At 42.2% G+C, this 18694-nt stretch overlaps 1 protein-coding gene and 1 long non-coding RNA gene across 5 annotated transcripts in view; one reads left to right on the top strand and one right to left on the bottom strand.

The window, feature by feature from the left end:
* The window catches only part of RASGRP3 (RAS guanyl releasing protein 3), an 87112-nt gene that overhangs the window by 49155 nt on the left and 19263 nt on the right, over positions 1–18694 (top strand). For 3 of the 4 annotated variants that reach the window (XM_015112055.3, XM_077958492.1, NM_001261700.2), the window contains 4 exon segments: positions 1372–1647; positions 8455–8532; positions 13649–13765; positions 17929–18044. In XM_015112055.3, the coding sequence (XP_014967541.2) occupies positions 1372–1647; positions 8455–8532; positions 13649–13765; positions 17929–18044 (587 nt within the window). 4 annotated transcript variants of the gene reach the window in all.
* Positions 4556–9148, bottom strand: LOC144333796 (uncharacterized). Its single transcript, XR_013402856.1, has 2 exons — positions 6901–9148; positions 4556–6593 (listed from the first exon to the last, which is right to left on the bottom strand). It is a non-coding gene; the product is annotated as an uncharacterized LOC144333796 (long non-coding RNA).

Raw genomic sequence — 18694 nt, 5'->3', positions numbered from 1 at the left:
GGCTGAGGTGGAATGATGGTTTGAGCCCAGGAGTTTGAGGCTGCAGTGAGCCAAGATCATACCACTGCACTCCACCCTGGGGGACATACCTGGAAGTCCAGAGACAGAGCAGGCATGGTCTGATCAGACCTCTGACTCAGGGTCTCTGCCTGCCTCTGAGTATTAGAGAGTTTTGTTTTTTTGTTTGTTTCATCAAACTGGTTTTTCTCCTAATTGGGCTCTCTGTAGCAACCGAAAAATTATGTTCCCTTGTTCATGAGAGCTGAAGATAGGGAAGACTTCTCACTTCAACTCTTCACGCATAGAATTAAAGATCTTTTGAGCCAACTCAGGTCTTAAGCCCATCCCTGGACCAATAACAGTTGCCAGAGAAATACGACGTACTGATTGGCTTAACCCTGGGTTCCTGAACTGGTCACAAACTAGAGGGATGCAATTACTCTGATGATAAATCAGAACCCATTCTTGGTCCTGGAAATGGAAACAGCTCTGCCTGAGTCACAAGGGCTGCTTTGGGAGAGAGTAGACTAATTAAAATCGGGGTCTACTAGAAAGACCATGCCTGGTTACTGTGAAGCAACCAACAATAACTTGTCCACATAAACAAGAGGAAGTAGTAAACGACAGAAGTACTGTTGTTTGACCTCAAACTCTGTACTCATTCCAAGTATAATGGAACGTATTAGGTAATAAGTATTTCATTTTCTTTTAGCTTTGTACCAAATCTCAAGTAAAAAGCAAAAACAAATTTTAAATGTTGTGAAGAATAAGAATCTGATAGAAGCTTATAGAGGCTTGGAGAACTACCAGTGTATCTTTTAAAATTATTTATTGGAACTTCTCTTACTTATAGAGAAAGAAACCGAGGCCTAAAGAAGTGAAGTGACTTGTTCAAGGTCACCCTTCTAGTTAGGCAGAATATAGAACCACAGCTATCTCATAACGCATTGCAACTTTCCCTACCCCACAGTGTCCCAGATTAACCTCAAGTAATATCTGGAATGCAACTTTCTTGGAACAACTAAAAAATTTTAATATTCGACATGCTTGCATTTGTGGACAGTAATATTTTCATAAACTCCCACTTAAGAATACATGATGCCATTTAATATCCCAACATCTCTAGTAGGTAGGCAGATGTGTAGGCTATTTCTGTTTTATAGCAAAATGGAACCGGCTGCTCAATGTGTAGCCAGGCCTAGTACGTTTTCTAACTTTCTTTTTCCTGATTAATATTTCCCTGTAGCAACATTGGTGCAAGTGATACTTTTCTCAGTAGCTGAGGAATTTCCTAGCCACACATTGCAGGGCCTGGGGGTGTGCAGAAGGGAAAAAGCTGTTTGAAAATTCTACTTTTCCATCTGTTCCCAGAACTGGAATGAAATGACAGAGTTGGTCTCCTCCAACGGTAATTACTGCAATTACCGCAAGGCCTTTGCCGACTGTGATGGCTTCAAAATCCCCATCCTTGGAGTACACTTGAAAGACTTGATAGCAGTCCATGTCATTTTCCCAGACTGGACGGAGGAGAACAAAGTGAACATTGTGAAAATGCACCAGCTCTCCGTTACCCTGAGTGAACTAGTCTCCCTGCAGAATGCCTCTCACCACCTAGAACCCAACATGGATTTGATCAACCTGCTCACGGTGAGTTCCAAGGAGCCAAGTTTGGGCTCTGTAACTCTTCTGCACCTTTCTTTCCAGGAGTCATAGGAAGATGTGTGCCAGCAATTCATTCTGGAGGAAAATTGGTTTCAGAGTCAATAGATGAGAGGAAATCTCATAGGACAAGGGAAAAGGAACCCTGATTAGTATTTTCCATAACCAGCAAATCTTGGGGCAAAGAAATCTACCTTTGTTCAGAGGGGCCCAGTCTCTGCCGTATGACTCCACTTCTGGAGTTTTTAGAGAAGCTCCTCCAGACTCTGTCTCAGCCCTCGCTCTCCTTCACCACATTCGTCCAACTCATCACATCCTTCTATATGTCCTCCGGTCATCCGCTCCTCTTTATCCTCACTGCACTGCTTTAGCTGAAGCCTGGAGTAATGCAAGGACCTTCTCTGTGATCCCCCTCTTCCCATTACGAACCTCCCAGACCTCCAGGATGTAGTTTACAGACTGGCATTCAAGGTTCTTGAAGACTCAGTCTCCAACCGTCAGCCCAGCCTTCTTTGCCATCACCCTCTCCCACATTTTACCAGCCTTTGAGAAATACTGAACTTCTTGTACTTTGCACTCCACGAAATGCTGCCTTCTGCTTTCTGGCCTTTGCACTTTCTGGGAGAATCCTATCCCTACCCATCCATATGGCGAGTTCAAATTCAAAAGCCTGTCTTTCTGGAGCATTCTCTTTCCCCCTCCAAAGCAGTCATGCATCTGTCACATGTCACCCTGGCACTTTCTATTTTCCTTAACTATAGGAGGAGTCACTCTGAATTCAATTTTTTTCTGTTTACCTGCCTTACATATCATATCCCTCGCACCTCTCACAGTTCCTGGCATATTTAGGAACTCAATAAATGAACTGCATGCTGTATTTAGGAGTGATGTGGCTTAGGAAAAGAAGTTCACCTACCACTCATACTTTTTTGGCATTTGTGGCACACATGTTTAGCTGGTCTCCGCATCCTAGAACTTCTAGACACAACAGGTGTATAGAAGAGAACATTTCCCACTGGCTGCTTCTTTGTGGGAAGAAGAGGCATAACAAAATTCACTCGCCCTTCCTTAAACAAAAGTAAAGGTACAACTTCCCTGTTTGGGTTTATAACACTGTAGCATCTGAAACTCAGCTGCAATACTGAATTAACTGTTTTCCTTGTATGGCTGTGGAAAATGAAACCAATAGGTCCTCTTAATTTCTGAGAGCCTAAATCCCCTAGGTCTGCTGCATTTTCTGTCCTTGCAATAGTTTGCTGAGAATGATGGTTTCCAGCTTCATCCATGTCCCTACAAAGGACAGAACTCATCCTTTTTTATGGCTGCATAGTATTCCATGGTGTATATGAAGCACCTGCATTTATTAATGATTTGCCATGTAAATATGTTTCCATGAATGAGTGACCAGAGTTGCAGCCCCAATCAGACTGCAGACCCACAGCTGCAGGTGATGTCTGCAGACCCGTCTCCGTGTGGAGCCTAGGCTTCCAGTGTCTGTGTCGAAGCTGTCCATGATGTCAAGCATAACTGGGCAATTTCTCATAGAGATAAAAGATACTAATGGGGTAGAGAAATTAATTTGAGTTATAAATGAAACAAGCAACATTACGACAAAGAGATATTTAGAGAAATATCGAAGGATTTTCAATAAAATTTCAGGAGTACAAATGAAAAAAATCTGAACTCTAGAAATAAAGGCTAAGAAAAAAATTCCTTTTTGCTGGGGAGGAATCTTTCTCTCTCTCTCTCATATTGAAGGAAAACTTAGAAGCCATCAAGCGCCGTATTTAGTAAATGCAGTGTTGGGCAGCATAGTGTAGTGGCAGAATCCTAGGTGGGAGACCTTGCTTTCAGCCTTCCCTCTGCAGTTGCTTGGCTTTTTCTCCTTGCTAAGAGCCTTGTCTTTGGCTTTTTAAAAATAAGTGTTTTATGCTCATTTGTGAGGTGTCTTCCAGCTCTAAACTTCTAGGATTCTAGATGTGAGAACCGGTGGAGTCTTGAGAATAAGGAACCAAGAGTCAACTTGATTCTGTAGTACCAGCCCGATAGCTCATCACGATAGCACAATCCTGCGTATGAGTCACCAAACTTCAAGCCGAGATCCTTTCTCTCCCCACACAGCCAAGAAGAAAGTTTAGTGCATAGCAGTATACATTCATTCTTCCTGACTCCTGAGGAGTTAATCTCCTCAACATGAGGACCGAGGAGGCTTCTATCTTGTGGTCACTAGAGCGCAGTGGCCGTTTTATGAAGCACACACATATCTGGATTAGAATCATATGGCTGACCACAGCTGCCCCAATGCATGTGAAGGCGTCCACATGCCAGCATCGGAAGGGGTGATTCATTTTGCCCCAGGACTCTAAATTTTCACCTGAAGTGATTGTTTTCATCTAAATATGGCCCCAGCTGAGGTCGCCTGTATATGATGGACAGCCCTGGAGGACAGAAAAAGAGAAGCCTTAAGTTCATCAACAATTATGAAATGCCTACTCTGTGTGGTAGGCTGTAGGGCAGTGCTTTAACTTTCTGTAATAGTTGATTACAATTTTCACAGCACTTTTCACATACATTTCCTCAGTAAATTCTCACACACACCCTGCAATGCAGCCTGGGTAGGCTGCCCCATCCTTTTATATAATATCACCCCTGCCCCGTCCTTTTTTTTTTTTTTTTTTTTTTTAAACAAAAGAAGAAACTGAGATTTACAAAGGACAGGGAGTAACCTTCTGCATCGCAGCCTGGGCCAGGTTCCCCTCAAATGGACATTTGCTCTCTCATGTGGGCACATTGCTGACATCTAATTTATTTCACATCTGTAAAAATTAATTAATACCGTTCTCTCCCTCTCTTCATGATGTGCAGTAAAGGAAGTAATTACAGGACAAAATCTATGAGGGTAGGAGCTTTGTTTGTCATTTTTATCATTGTATCCTTGGCCCCTTGAACACGGCACCAGGCATGTTGAGGGAAGGAGGACCACGCCACCAAACTGTTGGGATTCGTATTGTTCCTCTTTTCAGGGAATATCTGAACAGGACATTTCCCTTACATCCCCATTCACGTAACCAGGAGTTTTACAAGCTGATGCTTCTGTTCCATGGGGTATGAAATAGTCTGAATCTTTTCATGGTATTTTTAGCCCTATCAGTTACTTTTTACCATTTTGAGTACATGCAAATAACTGGAAAGCCCCTGTATTTTTAATTTTAGTCTCATTTTTAAAAAAGAAGAAGAAGAATAAGAAGAGTTTCAAAAATGGTGAGTAGAGGCAGTCTGACGTCCAGGTGTGTTTTATTTTATGATAAACAGTCAAGCCAATGTAGATCCTACTGAAGACTGAATCTGCAACCAGCTTTGCTGAAAGGATAGGTTGGTAAATGCAACAACTTGAAACAGTGGATCGGAACATTTGTCAGAAAAAAACAGTCAGGCTCAAAATATGTTTGACAAAAGCAAATGTTCTTGAGATTCCATTGATGAGCAGCCCATATTATAAAAAAGGTGTGTAGAAAGTAGAACAGATCACTCTTTGGGCAGGTCCGTAAAGCCCGGAGGAGATCTGAGAGAGGAAGTAGAATCATGGCTGGGAAAGAAGAGATGCTAGGAGTAACCCCAAGTGGCAGCTTTACATTCATGGATAAGCACAGTGGCATTTGACTCGTGCATTGACTGGAAGCCAAACCCTGCATTTGTGACCTTCTAAACAAACTCTAGCTCATTTAATCTTCACCATAGTTCTTGGAGGCAGCTATTATTTATGATTCCCATTTCACAGATCAGGAGACTGAGACTCAAGAAGGTTAATTGCATGCCCAGGCTCGCACTACTAATAAGCAGAGAGCAAGTATTTGGAGACTACCAAAACATTTCCATCGCCGAGCCAGTTATCCATTTGACACATGGAAATACCCAAGGATGTTCTGTTTCTCTTGAAAGAGCATCTCCCCGCCTTAGTGTGTGGCTAATTTGGATTCTTGGTTGGCAGTGGTAGTGCTGCTGTCATCTCATCTCCAGCAGATGCTGGTGCCAGTGATCACAGGACTTGGAAGCTGAGTCAGGAGGAAGGGAACATACTCCTCCAAGTCTGCACTAACTCCTGATAACAAGGAATTCAGAAGGAAGGAGTCACTCGGTTTTCTCTCTTTATGTAACCTTCACAGTACGAGGCTGCAAGCTGGGACAGGGGATACAGAGGTGCAAAAGACAGATGTGCTGTCCATTTTCATGAGACTGAGAGCCTGGTGCAGTTGTCTGTTGTGGGAATTACAAAATAGTAGACAACTGCCCACGGCTGATGTATTTTATTTGGTCCATATGGAATCATAAAATTTTGTTGTTAGTTAGTTCCCAGTGTTTAAAAATTGGGATAGTTTATCTAAAACTCCAGATTTCTGGCTTCTCTGAACAAATCAGAAGATTTGGCAACTCAAGGTCCAATGTTAGGCTGACAGCAATTTGTCATTGCTGAGTAGCGATGTTCATCACAAACCACACCTCTCCCTGTGACTTCCCTAATGGAGAGCGGTGTTGGGTCCCATTTATCATCATAATTTTTTTTAAAATTGTGGCGCTAAGAGGAAAGATCCCTAAATAAATTACATCTGCAAAGACTGTTTTCCAAATAAGACGTTGTGGTACCAGTGTCTCTATCAAAATGTACCTTTCACACATCCTACTCGACTCGTTTATATAATGGAATGGCTCCCAAAGGCATTTGTTTGTGACATGTCGAGGTTTCCTTTCCTGTAACAAGGCAGAGCCCGGGAGGTAGGAGTGATTGCTGTTCAGGGGAAGGTGAATACCATGTCTCTTTTTTGTAAGCAGGATTGTCATGATGTTGACATGATACTGGGGAAATTTCACAGTTAAATCAGTTTTATTTTGTTTAGAAAAAAAACTTCGTGACAAAGTGCAGGTAAAAGAAACGTGACCTGGGCCGGGCGCGGTGGCTCAAGCCTGTAATCCCAGCACTTTGGGAGGCCGAGGCGGGCGGATCACAAGGTCAGGAGATCGAGACCACAGTGAAACCCCGTCTCTACTAAAAATACAAAAAATTAGCCGGGCGCGGTGGCGGGCGCCTGTAGTCCCAGCTACTCAGGAGGCTGAGGCAGGAGAATGGCGGGAACCCGGGAGGCGGAGCTTGCAGTGAGCCGAGATCGCGCCACTGCACTCCAGCCTGGGCAACAGCGTGAGACTCCGTCTCAAAAAAAAAAAAAAAAAAAAAAAAAGAAACGTGACCTGATTATGAAGTCCTTAATTTAAATGTTACATTCAAGCAGCTGCTAGAACAGTGACTATAACAGTCCCTGGCACATAGTAGATTACTGATAAATATTTGTTGAGTGAATGATTTGAAAATGAAATTTTATAATGCCAACTTCTTTTTTAAAGGAAATAGAACAGGAAAAGGAATCTTTGAAAACATCTTCACCTCTGAGTTTTCTCTGGCTTCCTCCTTCTTTCTTTTCCCCCTCACTCCACTCTCATACACACATTAGATAAAATATGTTAAAGAACAGTTTTCATTCCTACATGGTCAAAGAAGGCAGCCAGCACTGGTTATGTTCATGGCCGGGGAAGTGATGTGATCCATGGAGTGTTCTAGCTTTAAAGGAGTAGGTGGGAATTGTTCAGGCTTATTTTAACCTCATGACTTCTGTTTCAGGTGAGTGAGAATATGCATTGTAGGGCTTTACAGAGTTTATCCACGTTCTCCAATCTGGATCTGTGTTGTCCTTGCCTACAATGATCTTCCTCTCTCTTTTGTCTAGATTCCGTCCCAGTCCCCCTGGTTAAGTTCCGGTTCACAAGGACCTCCATGAATCCATCCTGATCATTTCCGTCTCCAGTGGCCCCTATGCATAATAATAATATAACAAATAGCAAATACGATAATAACACAGTAACATTAACACTACAAAATAACACTTCTTTAGATTTTACTGTGTACCAGGTCCTGTGTGAAATACTTTACATGCGTTATTTCATTTTTGGTCTTGATACAAATCCAACTCAGTAGGGACTTTTATGATCATTTCCATTTTCCAGACGTGGTAACTGAGTGTCAGAGAGGAAATTACTTGCTAAAGGTTACACAGCTAGCTAGTGGCAGGCTCCATGCTTGAACCCAGCCCTGCCTGACTACACAGCCTCTGCCCTCATGTATTTACTATGCTACCTCCCTGATTTCTGACCGGTTCCTGGAGCACTTAAAGTGGAGCAACTACTTCACACTCAGCATGTGCTGCCTTTTATTGCTATGAATACACCTTTTTAGGTTCAGGCCCTATTTATTCAAATAAATTATCAGGCGCTTGGGGGCAAGGAATGATTTTATATCAGCTTGCCTCACTAGGACTTAGCACAATGCTCTCAAATAATAGGAGCCTAGTTAACTGCTCCTTTATTTCCACAGTTCTTTAATCAAACCTCAAAGGCAGCATTTATTACATTTACAACTCTTATTGTTTGCATCTGTCCCTGCTTCCAGCCTGGAAACATCAGGTAGCCCTCATCTGTGACTCAGCACTGAGCACCTGGGAGCTGCTCAGTAAATATTGCTGAGGAATTGAGTTGATGGTTCTTGTCGATACTGATGATTAACCAGGATTAACGTTTTCTCTTTTAAAGTTCATTTTCCATCTCTGCCTGCCGTCTTTTTATTGTTCTGCATTTACTCAAATTCCTGTATTAGACAGTGAACTTAAACATTCAACTTGAACAAAAATTCAGCAACGTAAATAAATAAATAAATGTAATCCAACATATTTATCTGTTTTAATTTTGTTGTAGCTTTCCCTCGACCTCTATCACACTGAAGATGATATTTACAAACTGTCACTGGTGCTGGAGCCTAGAAATTCTAAATCGGTAGGTATTATTTTCTCTCTAAGGATCAGTGCCACTCACTATTTTTTGTCATTTATAGTAATTGGCTATTACAATGTTGCTTTATGTTCTAAAATGGAAGAATTTTAAAAATTGGTATTATTCTTTTTTTTTTTTTTTTTTTTGAGGCGTAGTCTTGCACTATCACCTGGGCTGGAATGCAATGGTGCAATCTCAGCTCACTGAAACCTCCGTCTCCTGGGTTCACGTGATTCTTCTGCTTCAGGCTGCCGAGTAGCTAGGATTACAGGCACACACTGCCATGCCTGGCAATTTTTAAAATTTTTTTATTTTTAGTAGAGACGGGGTTTCACTATGTTGGCCCAGGCTGGTCTCAAACTCCTGACTTCGTGATCCGCCCGCCGTGGCCTCCCAAAGTGCTAGGATCACAGGCGTGAGCGACTGCGCCCGGCCATTATTCCCATTTTATCAATGGGACAGCTTAGCCCTGACAGTTTGAGAATTATATCTTCATACCAGAGGCTAATAAAGAGGAAGAACATCATTCTCATTACTCTGTTTTATAATTGATCTTCTATTTGTTGTGTTCCTGCTAAGAACTCAATACACCTAGGACCAAAAAGAAAGGAAAAGAATAGTAACTCATCTTAATGTTAAAGATCATTTAGACTGTTTCAAGCTTTAAAAAAGCTCCATTCAACATAAAATTAGATTTAAAATTTTAAGTATCTTGATCATAATTTACAAATTTCTCTACTAACCATTGATTCAACTCAGAATTTGGATGTCACATTGGATAGTGTCTCACTTAGTAGATGGCAAACTCTTAGTGAATAAACTTTATATAATGAGATTGAAGAAATTGCATTATTGAATATACACCACTCATTGGTTTTAGTGGATGCATTATATTTTAGCTATGCTTTGCACTAATACAAAATGCCTGGATGAGTTTAAAATTTATAATGAGGTTGGCCGGGCACGGTGCTCACGCCTGCAATCCCAGCACTTTGGGAGGCCAAGGCGGGCGGATCCTAAGGTCAGAAGATTGAGACCATCCTGGCTAACACGGTGAAACCCTGTCTCTACTAAAAATACAAAAAATTAGCCGGGCGTGGTGGCGGGCGCCTGTAGTCCCAGCTACTCTGGAGGCTGAGGCAGGAGAATGGCGTGAACCTGGGAGTCAGAGTTTGCAGTGAACCGAGTTGGCGCCACTGCACTCCAGCCTGGGCGACAGAGCAAGACTCTGTCTCAAAAAAAACCAAACCAAACCAAAACAAAACAGAAACATTTATAGTGAGGTTGAGGCTCGCATGTTGAAGATAAAATGCCTATGCTTGCTTCTTATAATCACATCTTGAGATCAGTTCTCTTATAAAGATCTCACCCTTACCAGCTGAACTCTATAACATAGTCACTATGCCCCCTAGGTTTATTAATACCTACTGTGATTCTGAACCATCAGACCGAAGAGACAAAATGGCAGTGAGAGCCGTTCTCTGGCCCCGGCAGGACATGCACTTGAGTCTGAGTCAGTTGAGCTGGTAGCATCTGTTCTTAAAATAGTGCATGTGGTTCCATGAGCACGTTCTCCTTCCTGCCAGTCTCAGGAGGCTCGTCTCCTGGAAATACTGCAGAACAGAGCCATGCGGGATGATGTGGCACATGCAATGGTAGGAGTGAGGACCCAGACTCTTTAAAGCTAGCAAGACTAAGGAAGCTAGCAAGAAAGCCAAAGCTTTTGAAAACCAAAAAGGAATTTGTAAGCCCCTACCTAATTCTGTAGTTTTGTCATGATGAACCTGGCCACAGTGTGTTAAGCCCTGTTGTATGTGTGCATACAGAATTTCCACCTCTTGGCGCCAATTAGGCACCAGAATTGCTTCCAGCTGTTGAATGCCTGGCAGGGCATCATACACAGTTTATCTTATTAACTCTGTTAAGAAAACTAGGTCTGGGCCAGGAGCAGTGGCTCATGCCTGTAATCCCAGCACTTTGGGAGGCCGAGGCAGGCAGATCACTTGAGGTCAGGAGTTTGAGACCAGCCTGGCCAACAGGGTGAACCTTGTCTCTACTAAAAATACAAAAATTAGCCGGGCCTGCTGGCACGTGTCTGTAGTTCCAGCTACTTAGGAGGCGGAGGCAGGAGGATCACTGGAACCCAGGAGGCAGAGGTTGCATTGAGCTGAGATCATGCCACTGCACTCCAGGCTGGGCAACAGAGCAAGACTCCATCTCAGAGGGAGGGAGTGGGAGGGAGGGAGGGAGGGAGGAAAGAAAGAAAGAGAGAAAGAGAGAAAGAGAGAAAGGGAGGAAGAGAGGAAGGGAGGAAGGGAGGAAGAGAGGAAGGGAGGAAGGGAGGAAGGGAGGAAGGGAGGAAGGAAACTAGGTAACTAGGTCTGGTGAGAGTAGGTATCTCACTCAGATCAAACAGCTGCTAAGTTGGAGAGCTGGGATTCAGTGCCAGGCCTGTCTTCCATCCTAGTTCTGCTTCTACCATCCCTCATTCAGGAACAGCATAGGAATGGCCATTTTAGCACATTTGTCTGCCTTGTGTGCCTTTAGTTTTACTTTAGTTTATTTTCAGGATCAATTTTTTCCAATTTTAGGAGATTTTTCCATCAAACATACGAAAGTCTTTTTATTTGTTGTAAGAGCAAAAGCTTTCAAAAGTCCCTTCCAAGTGCTAAAATCCTATGAATCTAAACACAAGACATTTCCCAGTCTTTCCGTCTCTTCTCTTAGTGGAGTGTCAGCCTATTTGACATGTCCTGATGAGATGGGAGAGCTCCCTGGATCCCTTCACTGAGACTTGTGACAGGGGTGTGGCCACATTCAAACCCCTTGCGGGAGGGGGAACATGCAGACAAGCGGGTGCCGCATGGGGGCCGGGGAGAGTGCTTTTGGGCTCTGGCCCCAAGACAGCATTTAGAGGTGTGTTACAGTTAATGCTCTTTTAGCAGTTGCTGTCCATGGATAGCTAAGTGTTAGCCAGCTCAGTGGAGAGTCAGGGTGACAGGCTTTTACACCCAACCTTCTTGGTACCTGGGTCCTTGTCTGGCATCCAAGAAGAATCAGGTCACACGGACTTGAAGGATGGTGAATGCAGAGGTTTTATTGAATGATAGAGGTGGCTCTTAGTAGGATGGGGAGCTGGAAAGGGGATGGAGTGGGAAAATAATTGTATTAGCGTTCTCTTAGAGGGACAGGACTAACAGGATATATATATATATATATATATATATATATATATATATATATATATATATATATATTCCTGTGCTGATCAGTAGTGGGATGGTGCTTATTAATAACCACTGCACTCCAGCCTGGGCAACATAGTGAGACCCTGTCTCTAAAACACACACACACACACACACACACACACACGTATATATATCTACAAATGTAATTTTTTTTTGAAATGGAGTCTTGCTCTGTCTCCAAGGCTGGAGTGCAGTGGCATAATCTCAGCTCACTGCAACTCCACCTTACTGGCTCAAGCAATTCTCCTGCCTCAGCCTCCCAAGTAGCTTGGACTATAGGCACGTGCCACCATACCCAGCTAAGTTTTTTGTATCTTTAGTAGAGAGGGGGTTTCACCATGTTGGCCTGGTTGGTCTTGAACTCCTGACCTCAGGTGATCCACCTGCCTTTGCCTCCCAAAGTGCTGGGATTACAGGCATGAGCCACTGTGCCCAGCCTCTATAAATATAAATTAAAGAGAAAGGATAGAAAAAAAAATAGGTTTGCATGTGTGCACCAGCAAAAATGTTGACATTGTATGAAGCTTTCAGGAAGAGGATATAAAGTGAACACCAGTCTTGGCTGGTCTCCTAAAAGGATTGTGTTCTCTGCTTGTGTTGTCCAAGTATGTTATGCATTATGCTACCATCTTCCTCACAGTTTTATGTGCAAATGTCTTGTGAGAATGCAGAAAAATCTGTGGAGAAAGCGAGTTCACCAAAGACGGCCAGAGAGACCTAATGATTGGCAGAACAGTCAGAAGCGCTTAAGCGTGTTGAGCAAGGTGCAGACGTGAGGACATAAACCTGGCCACCCACTGGTACCCATTTGCTGCATGCACCATAACTGATCACTAAGTATTAGAGAATTAGATAACTGGTGTTTTTATATCCTGTATTACACAAAAATCCATGATGGATTGTTATATACATAAGTTTTAGTGATATTTGGAGAACTTGGATAGGATTTTTGGACGGACTGGGAGTGCACTGCTTTTTCCCATTTAAAATAATAGAATTTAGGCTGGGTGTGGTGACTCACACCTGTAATCCCAGCACTTTGGGAGGCCAAGGCAGCTGGATCACCTGAGGTCAGGAGTTTGAGACCAGCCTGGCCAACATGGTGGAACCCCATCCCTAATAAAAATACAAAAATTAGCTGGGCTTGGTGGTGGATGCCTGTAATACCAGCTACTCAGGAGGCTGAGGCACAAGAATCGCTTGAACTTGGGAGGCAGAGATTTCAGTGAGCCGAGATCTTGCCACTGCACTCCGGCCAGGGTGACAGAGAGAGACTCTGTCTCAAAAAAACAAAAAAAAGTAAATAAAAAATAAAAATAAAATAATAGAATTTAAGTTGCTGTTAAACAAAAGGCAGTATCTAAACATGTATTTAGTTACAGATTAGATTCCATCAACATAAGATGCTTGTTTTATAAGCATTTAAGAGATACATACATGTAAGTTTCTACTGGTATTATGAATATACAAAACTTTTTCATTCTTCTCAGTGTCCCTGGTCCTCCTAGTTGCTCAAGGCCCCAGTTAATGTTGAAAAATATGGCCAGGTGTGGTAGCTCACGCCTATAATCCCTGCACTTTGGGAGGCCTAAGCCGGAGAATTACTTGAGCCCAGGAGTTGGAGACCAGCCTGTGCAACATGGTGAAACCCCATTTGTACTAAAAATACAAAAATTAGCTGAGTGTGGTGACACACACCTGTGGTCCTAGATACTTGGTAGGCTGAGGTGGAAGGATGGCTTGAGCCTGGGAGGCAGAAGTTGCAGTGAACTGAAATGATGCCACTGCACTCCAGCCTGGGTGACAGAGCCAGACCCTGTCTCAAAATAATAATAATAATAAAGTTGAAAAATATGTGTGTTTTTTGTCAGCAGCCTACCTCCCCTACAACACCCAACAAGCCTGTGGTGCCCCTCGAGTGGGCATTAGGGGTGATGCCAAAGCCAGACCCCACGGTCATCAACAAGCACATAAGGAAATTAGTTGAGGTAAGTGGTTGACGGAGAATAAAGAGAGGGCACTTGAAGACCCTTTCCCTTTCCAGAATATTCCGCGATTGTCCACGAATCTGATGGAATCTATGAAAACAACCCTCTGGCAGGTAGGAACAATTTAGCAGGCACTTAGTGCTACCTGGCATTGGGCCCTGGGGAGAATCGATCAGGAAGGCCCTTTTCCCTTTGTTGTCAGTCTACTCTCTCTTGCCCAGATACTCTCAGCTACTCCCAGCAATTCTCTTTCCCAGGCATTTGCCACCTCTGTCATTGTCAGCAGCTCAAGGGATTGGGGATTAGAATCACCCATGAAAAACCCACATAGGTCCCACTAAGATGCCCAATAAATTGATTACCCAAGGGCAGGAAAGAAATCCTGTAAGTTGGATAGTTTCTCCTTTTGTATAGTTTTGGAATTTTATGACACAGCAGCCCAATGTAATTGAGATTAGAAAAATCACCTAATGTAGGACAAGGCTCTGTCAGAGTTTTCCATGTAGAAAAAAGAGTAGAAGTGCCAATGGGGGGAACACAGAAACATCCAGGGTACAGGAAACTGTGATCCTGAATTAAATGTCGACTTTAATGGATTGGTAGGTACATCTGCTGGTGCAACAGAATTGAGTCTTTGGGACAGAATGTGCTTTTTTCTGGGAGAAGATGTTTAAAGAAAAAGAAAGAATGTCTTACATCTTGGATAATTTAGGGAACTAGGAGGTGCTGAAAGAAAAATTTTGTGGAACGTGTGAGGCAGGAAGGAAAAGGGTGGTGCCAAGAGGAGTATTAGTGAGGGAAGGTCTGAGAAGGAGATAAGGTCCAATGGAGCCTATGGTAGTAACAGATCCAGCTTAGAGCTGGGGAAGGTGAGAAAAGGATCCAGGGGTCCCCAGGGAATGCAAGGACTGAGTTGCAGCTCAGGAATGTCTGAAGCCAGGAAACGGAAGACAGAGCTGTTCCCTCTCCCAGTCTCATTCTACATACTGACTTCCTCTGCTCTCTCTCTCTCTCTCTGTCTCATTCTGTCTTCCTTACCTACTCTCTCTTCCTTATTCTCCAAATTCCTTACCATTGGTTCAATCAAACAAAAGACCTGGATTTTATGATGAATTTTACTCCACAAAAAATCTACTTGCAGTATAAATATGGATGTTAAACTATAAATAGTAGGCATTCCAAAATAGTTAACTTTTAAGCTATTTTTATTATAGCTAAGTAATGATACTGGGATTTTAAAAATAAAAAGGTAATGTTTTCTGATTTTGCACAATTCTGTTACCTATGAAAAAGCTTGAGATGGGCTCATTTGAGTCATATTTTTAATTAACTCATTCATTTATACCTAACTACTTCCCAAAATACTCCTGAAGCAACTTGCAACACAGGGCAATATAGATAGATAGAACAGACAGAAACTACTGGGAAAAGGAGAGAGATTAATTAAAACTGGAATCAAAATCAAATATAAATTTGTGTACATGTGTTTGCAGAAAGAACTTACAAAAGTTTTTGAAAACCTAATTTTGCAGAGGGCAATGGGAAACTTTTTTGTTCTTTTCTGATTATAAAGGAAGGTAGAATCATCAAGAATATTAAAGCATTACATAAATTATAGAAAATAAAAAGCTTTACTTTCAGGTCTTGGTAATTCTGTTCTCCAGGGATAACCACTGATAATTTGTAGATTATCTTATATGACTTTATTCTCTATCTCTATGTATATATAAACACAGATATACTACATACATATATACATGTATGTCTTACGCAACTTTCTTCGAGTTCTTTAGAACAGATTCCTAGAAGTGGAATTCCTGTGTCAGAGAGTAGGCACTTAAAATTCCTGATTGTCCTCCAGAAATATTGTGGCTATTTACATCACTAAATTGATACAAGAGTAACTATTGTCTCATACCCTAGAAGATGATCAATTACAGTATTTTAAGATTTTATTTTCATTTATATTTCTGTAATGATTAGCAGAGCTGAATAACTTTCCATGGATGTATTGACTATTTGTATTTTTATTTGGTGATTGCCTGTTTGACTTTTGTGTCTTTGCTCTCGCGTATGCTGCAAATAACTTGCTCTGTTTGACATTTATCTTAAAATTTGTTAATTGAGCTTTTTTGGTTCAAATTTTTTGCATTTCATTAAATAAAATATTTTTCTTTATGGCTTCTGACATTGATGTCATGCTAAGAAAGCCCTTTTTCACACAAAGATTATGAAATGTGAAAAATATTTTCATCTATTTATCTTTGGCGTTTTACAGCTTTGGGTTTTTTTGCATTAAACTATGTAATACACCAGTGCGGAGGCTCATGCCTATAATCCCAGCACTTTGGGAGGCTGATGCAGGAGGATGGCTTGATTCCAGGAGTTTGAGGCTGCAGTGAGCTATGATCATGCCACTGCACTGCAGCCTGGGCAACAGAGTGAGATCCTGTCTCTAAAAAGATAAATAAATAAATAATATATAATACATCTAGAATTTAGTTTGGAGGTAATTTATTTTGTAAGATTATTAGTCATTTAACTCAGTAGCGGTTATTGGATAATCCATAATTTCTCTGTGGATTTTAAAAGACATTTTTTGATATTTTAAATTCCCATATATACATGGGTTTGTTTCTGGACTCCACTCCCCATGGTAATTTGTATCATGTTGTTTTGATTAGTGTAGCTGTGTAGAATATTTGATTTCTGAAAGGGCATGTTCTGCCTCATTACTCTTCATTTAAAATAATTTTTAGCCTGTTTTCAATGTAACCACTTTGATTTGAACCTTATAATCAATTTGTTCATTTAAAACAAATCCCTACTGGGATTTTGACTGGAATTGCCTTAAATGTACAGTTTATTTTTTGAGATAACACCTTAAAACTTTATTTTCTATTGTCATGGTATTGGAATTTATAAATTCACTAAGCCAATTTCTACTCAACCCTGAGGTTTCAGTTTAAACCTTGCTTTTCCCAGGAAACCTTTCTTAATCTACCTCCTCTTTCCCCACTACCAATAGCACTCTGTTTTTATTTATTTATTTACTGAGACGGAGTTTTGCTACTGTTGCCCAGGCTGGAGTGCAATGGTGCCATCTCAGCTCTCTGCAACCTCCTCCTCCCAGGTTCAAGCGATTCTCGTACCTCTGCCCCCTGAGTAGCTGGGATTGCAGGCGTTACGCCACCATACCTGGCTAATTTTTTTCTTTTCTTTTATTTTTAGTAGAGATGGGGTTTTCATCATGTTGGTCAGGGTGGTCTTGAATTCTGACCTCGGGTGATCCACCCACTTCGGCCTCCTAAAGTGCTGGGATTACAGGTGTGAACCACCGTGCCCAGCCCAAGTTTTATTTATTTATTTTTTTTTTTTGAGAGGGAGTCTCGCTCTGTCGCCCAGGCTGGAGTGCAGTGGCGCGATCTCGGCTCACTGCAAGCTCCGCCTCCCGGGTTCCCGCCATTCTCCTGCCTCAGCCTCCCGAGTAGCTGGGACTACAGGCGCCCACAACCGCGCCCGGCTAATTTTTTGTATTTTTAGTAGAGACGGGGTTTCACCGTGGTCTCGATCTCCTGACCTTGTGATCCGCCCGCCTTGGCCTCCCAAAGTGCTGGGATTACAGGCGTGAGCCACCGCGCCCGGCCCAGTTTTATTTTTAATTTTATTTTAAATTCATTTTTTTGGGATGATGCCTTACTCTATTGCCCAGGCTAGAGTGCAGTGGTGTGATCTTGGCTCGTTGTAACCTCGAACTCCTGGGCTAAGCAAGCCTCCTGCCTCAGCCTCACAAGTGGCTGGGACTATAGGCATGCACCACCATGCCCAGCTAATTAAAAAAAAAATTTGTAGCAATGAGGTCTCTCTATGTTGCTCAGGCTGGTCTCAAACTCTTGGGCTCAAGTGATCTTCCCACCTCTGCCTCCAGCTCCCAAAGTGCTGGGGTTACAGGTGTGAGCCACCACATCCAACCATTACTCTGTTTTTATCCTCAGCAAACTACTTGTCTCTTATGTTATAAAGGCTTCTTGACTTAGTTATCTTTCACTAGATTCTAAGCTCCTTGATAGAAAGGACCATATGCTGGTTATCATTGCTTTCACAATAACAAGTGCAGAGCCTGCCTCATAGTCATTCAATTAATACTGATCTTTCCTTTGCAGTCTGTATTTAGAAACTATGATCATGACCATGACGGGTACATTTCCCAAGAGGACTTTGAAAGTATAGCTGCCAATTTTCCCTTCTTGGATTCCTTCTGTGTGCTGGACAAAGATCAGTAAGTTTTAATTTTGTTTTATTTTACTGCAACTATCGTAAAGCAGAAAATTATTATCAGAGGAGAAAAGGGAAACTTGTAATTTACATCTTGACAGCTTCAACCCTAGTGCTTTGATGAGCCAGGTTTAATTCGTCACTGATTATTTTCTTGGTGTGTATGAACATGACCTGAATGGAATCACAGGGCAGACCAGGTTGTCAGTGTTGAGCACAAGTGCATATTTGTAAATTATCCAAGCACTCCACTTGCTATATTGCCTCTATTGCTTAGCTCTCAACCCCAAAAAATCTCCACCAAAAAAGAGTAGAGGAGAAATATAATTAGATCTAACCTGGGAGAATCTTTGGCATTAGTGGACCTGAAGGCAATCTTAAAACTCATGAGCATTTAAAAAAAAAAATTTGGCCAGGCATGGTGGCTCACGCCTGTAATCCCAGCAGTTTGGGAGGCTGAGGCAGGAAGATCACTTGAGGCCAGGAGTTCAAGACCAGCCTGGCCAACGTGACGAAACTCTGTCTCTACTAAAAATACAAAAATTCACTGGGCGTGGTGGCACAGGCCTATAATCCCAGCTACTTGGGTGGCTGAGGAGGGAGAATCGCTTGAGCCTGGGAGGCAGAGGTTGCAGTGAGCTGAGATAGCACCAC

The sequence above is a fragment of the Macaca mulatta genome, chromosome 13, assembly GCF_049350105.2.
Source record: "Macaca mulatta isolate MMU2019108-1 chromosome 13, T2T-MMU8v2.0, whole genome shotgun sequence".
Taxonomy (NCBI): Eukaryota; Metazoa; Chordata; class Mammalia; order Primates; family Cercopithecidae; genus Macaca; species Macaca mulatta.
The sequence above is the reverse complement of the archived record's forward strand: the minus strand, read 5'-3'. Positions and strand labels throughout refer to the sequence as shown.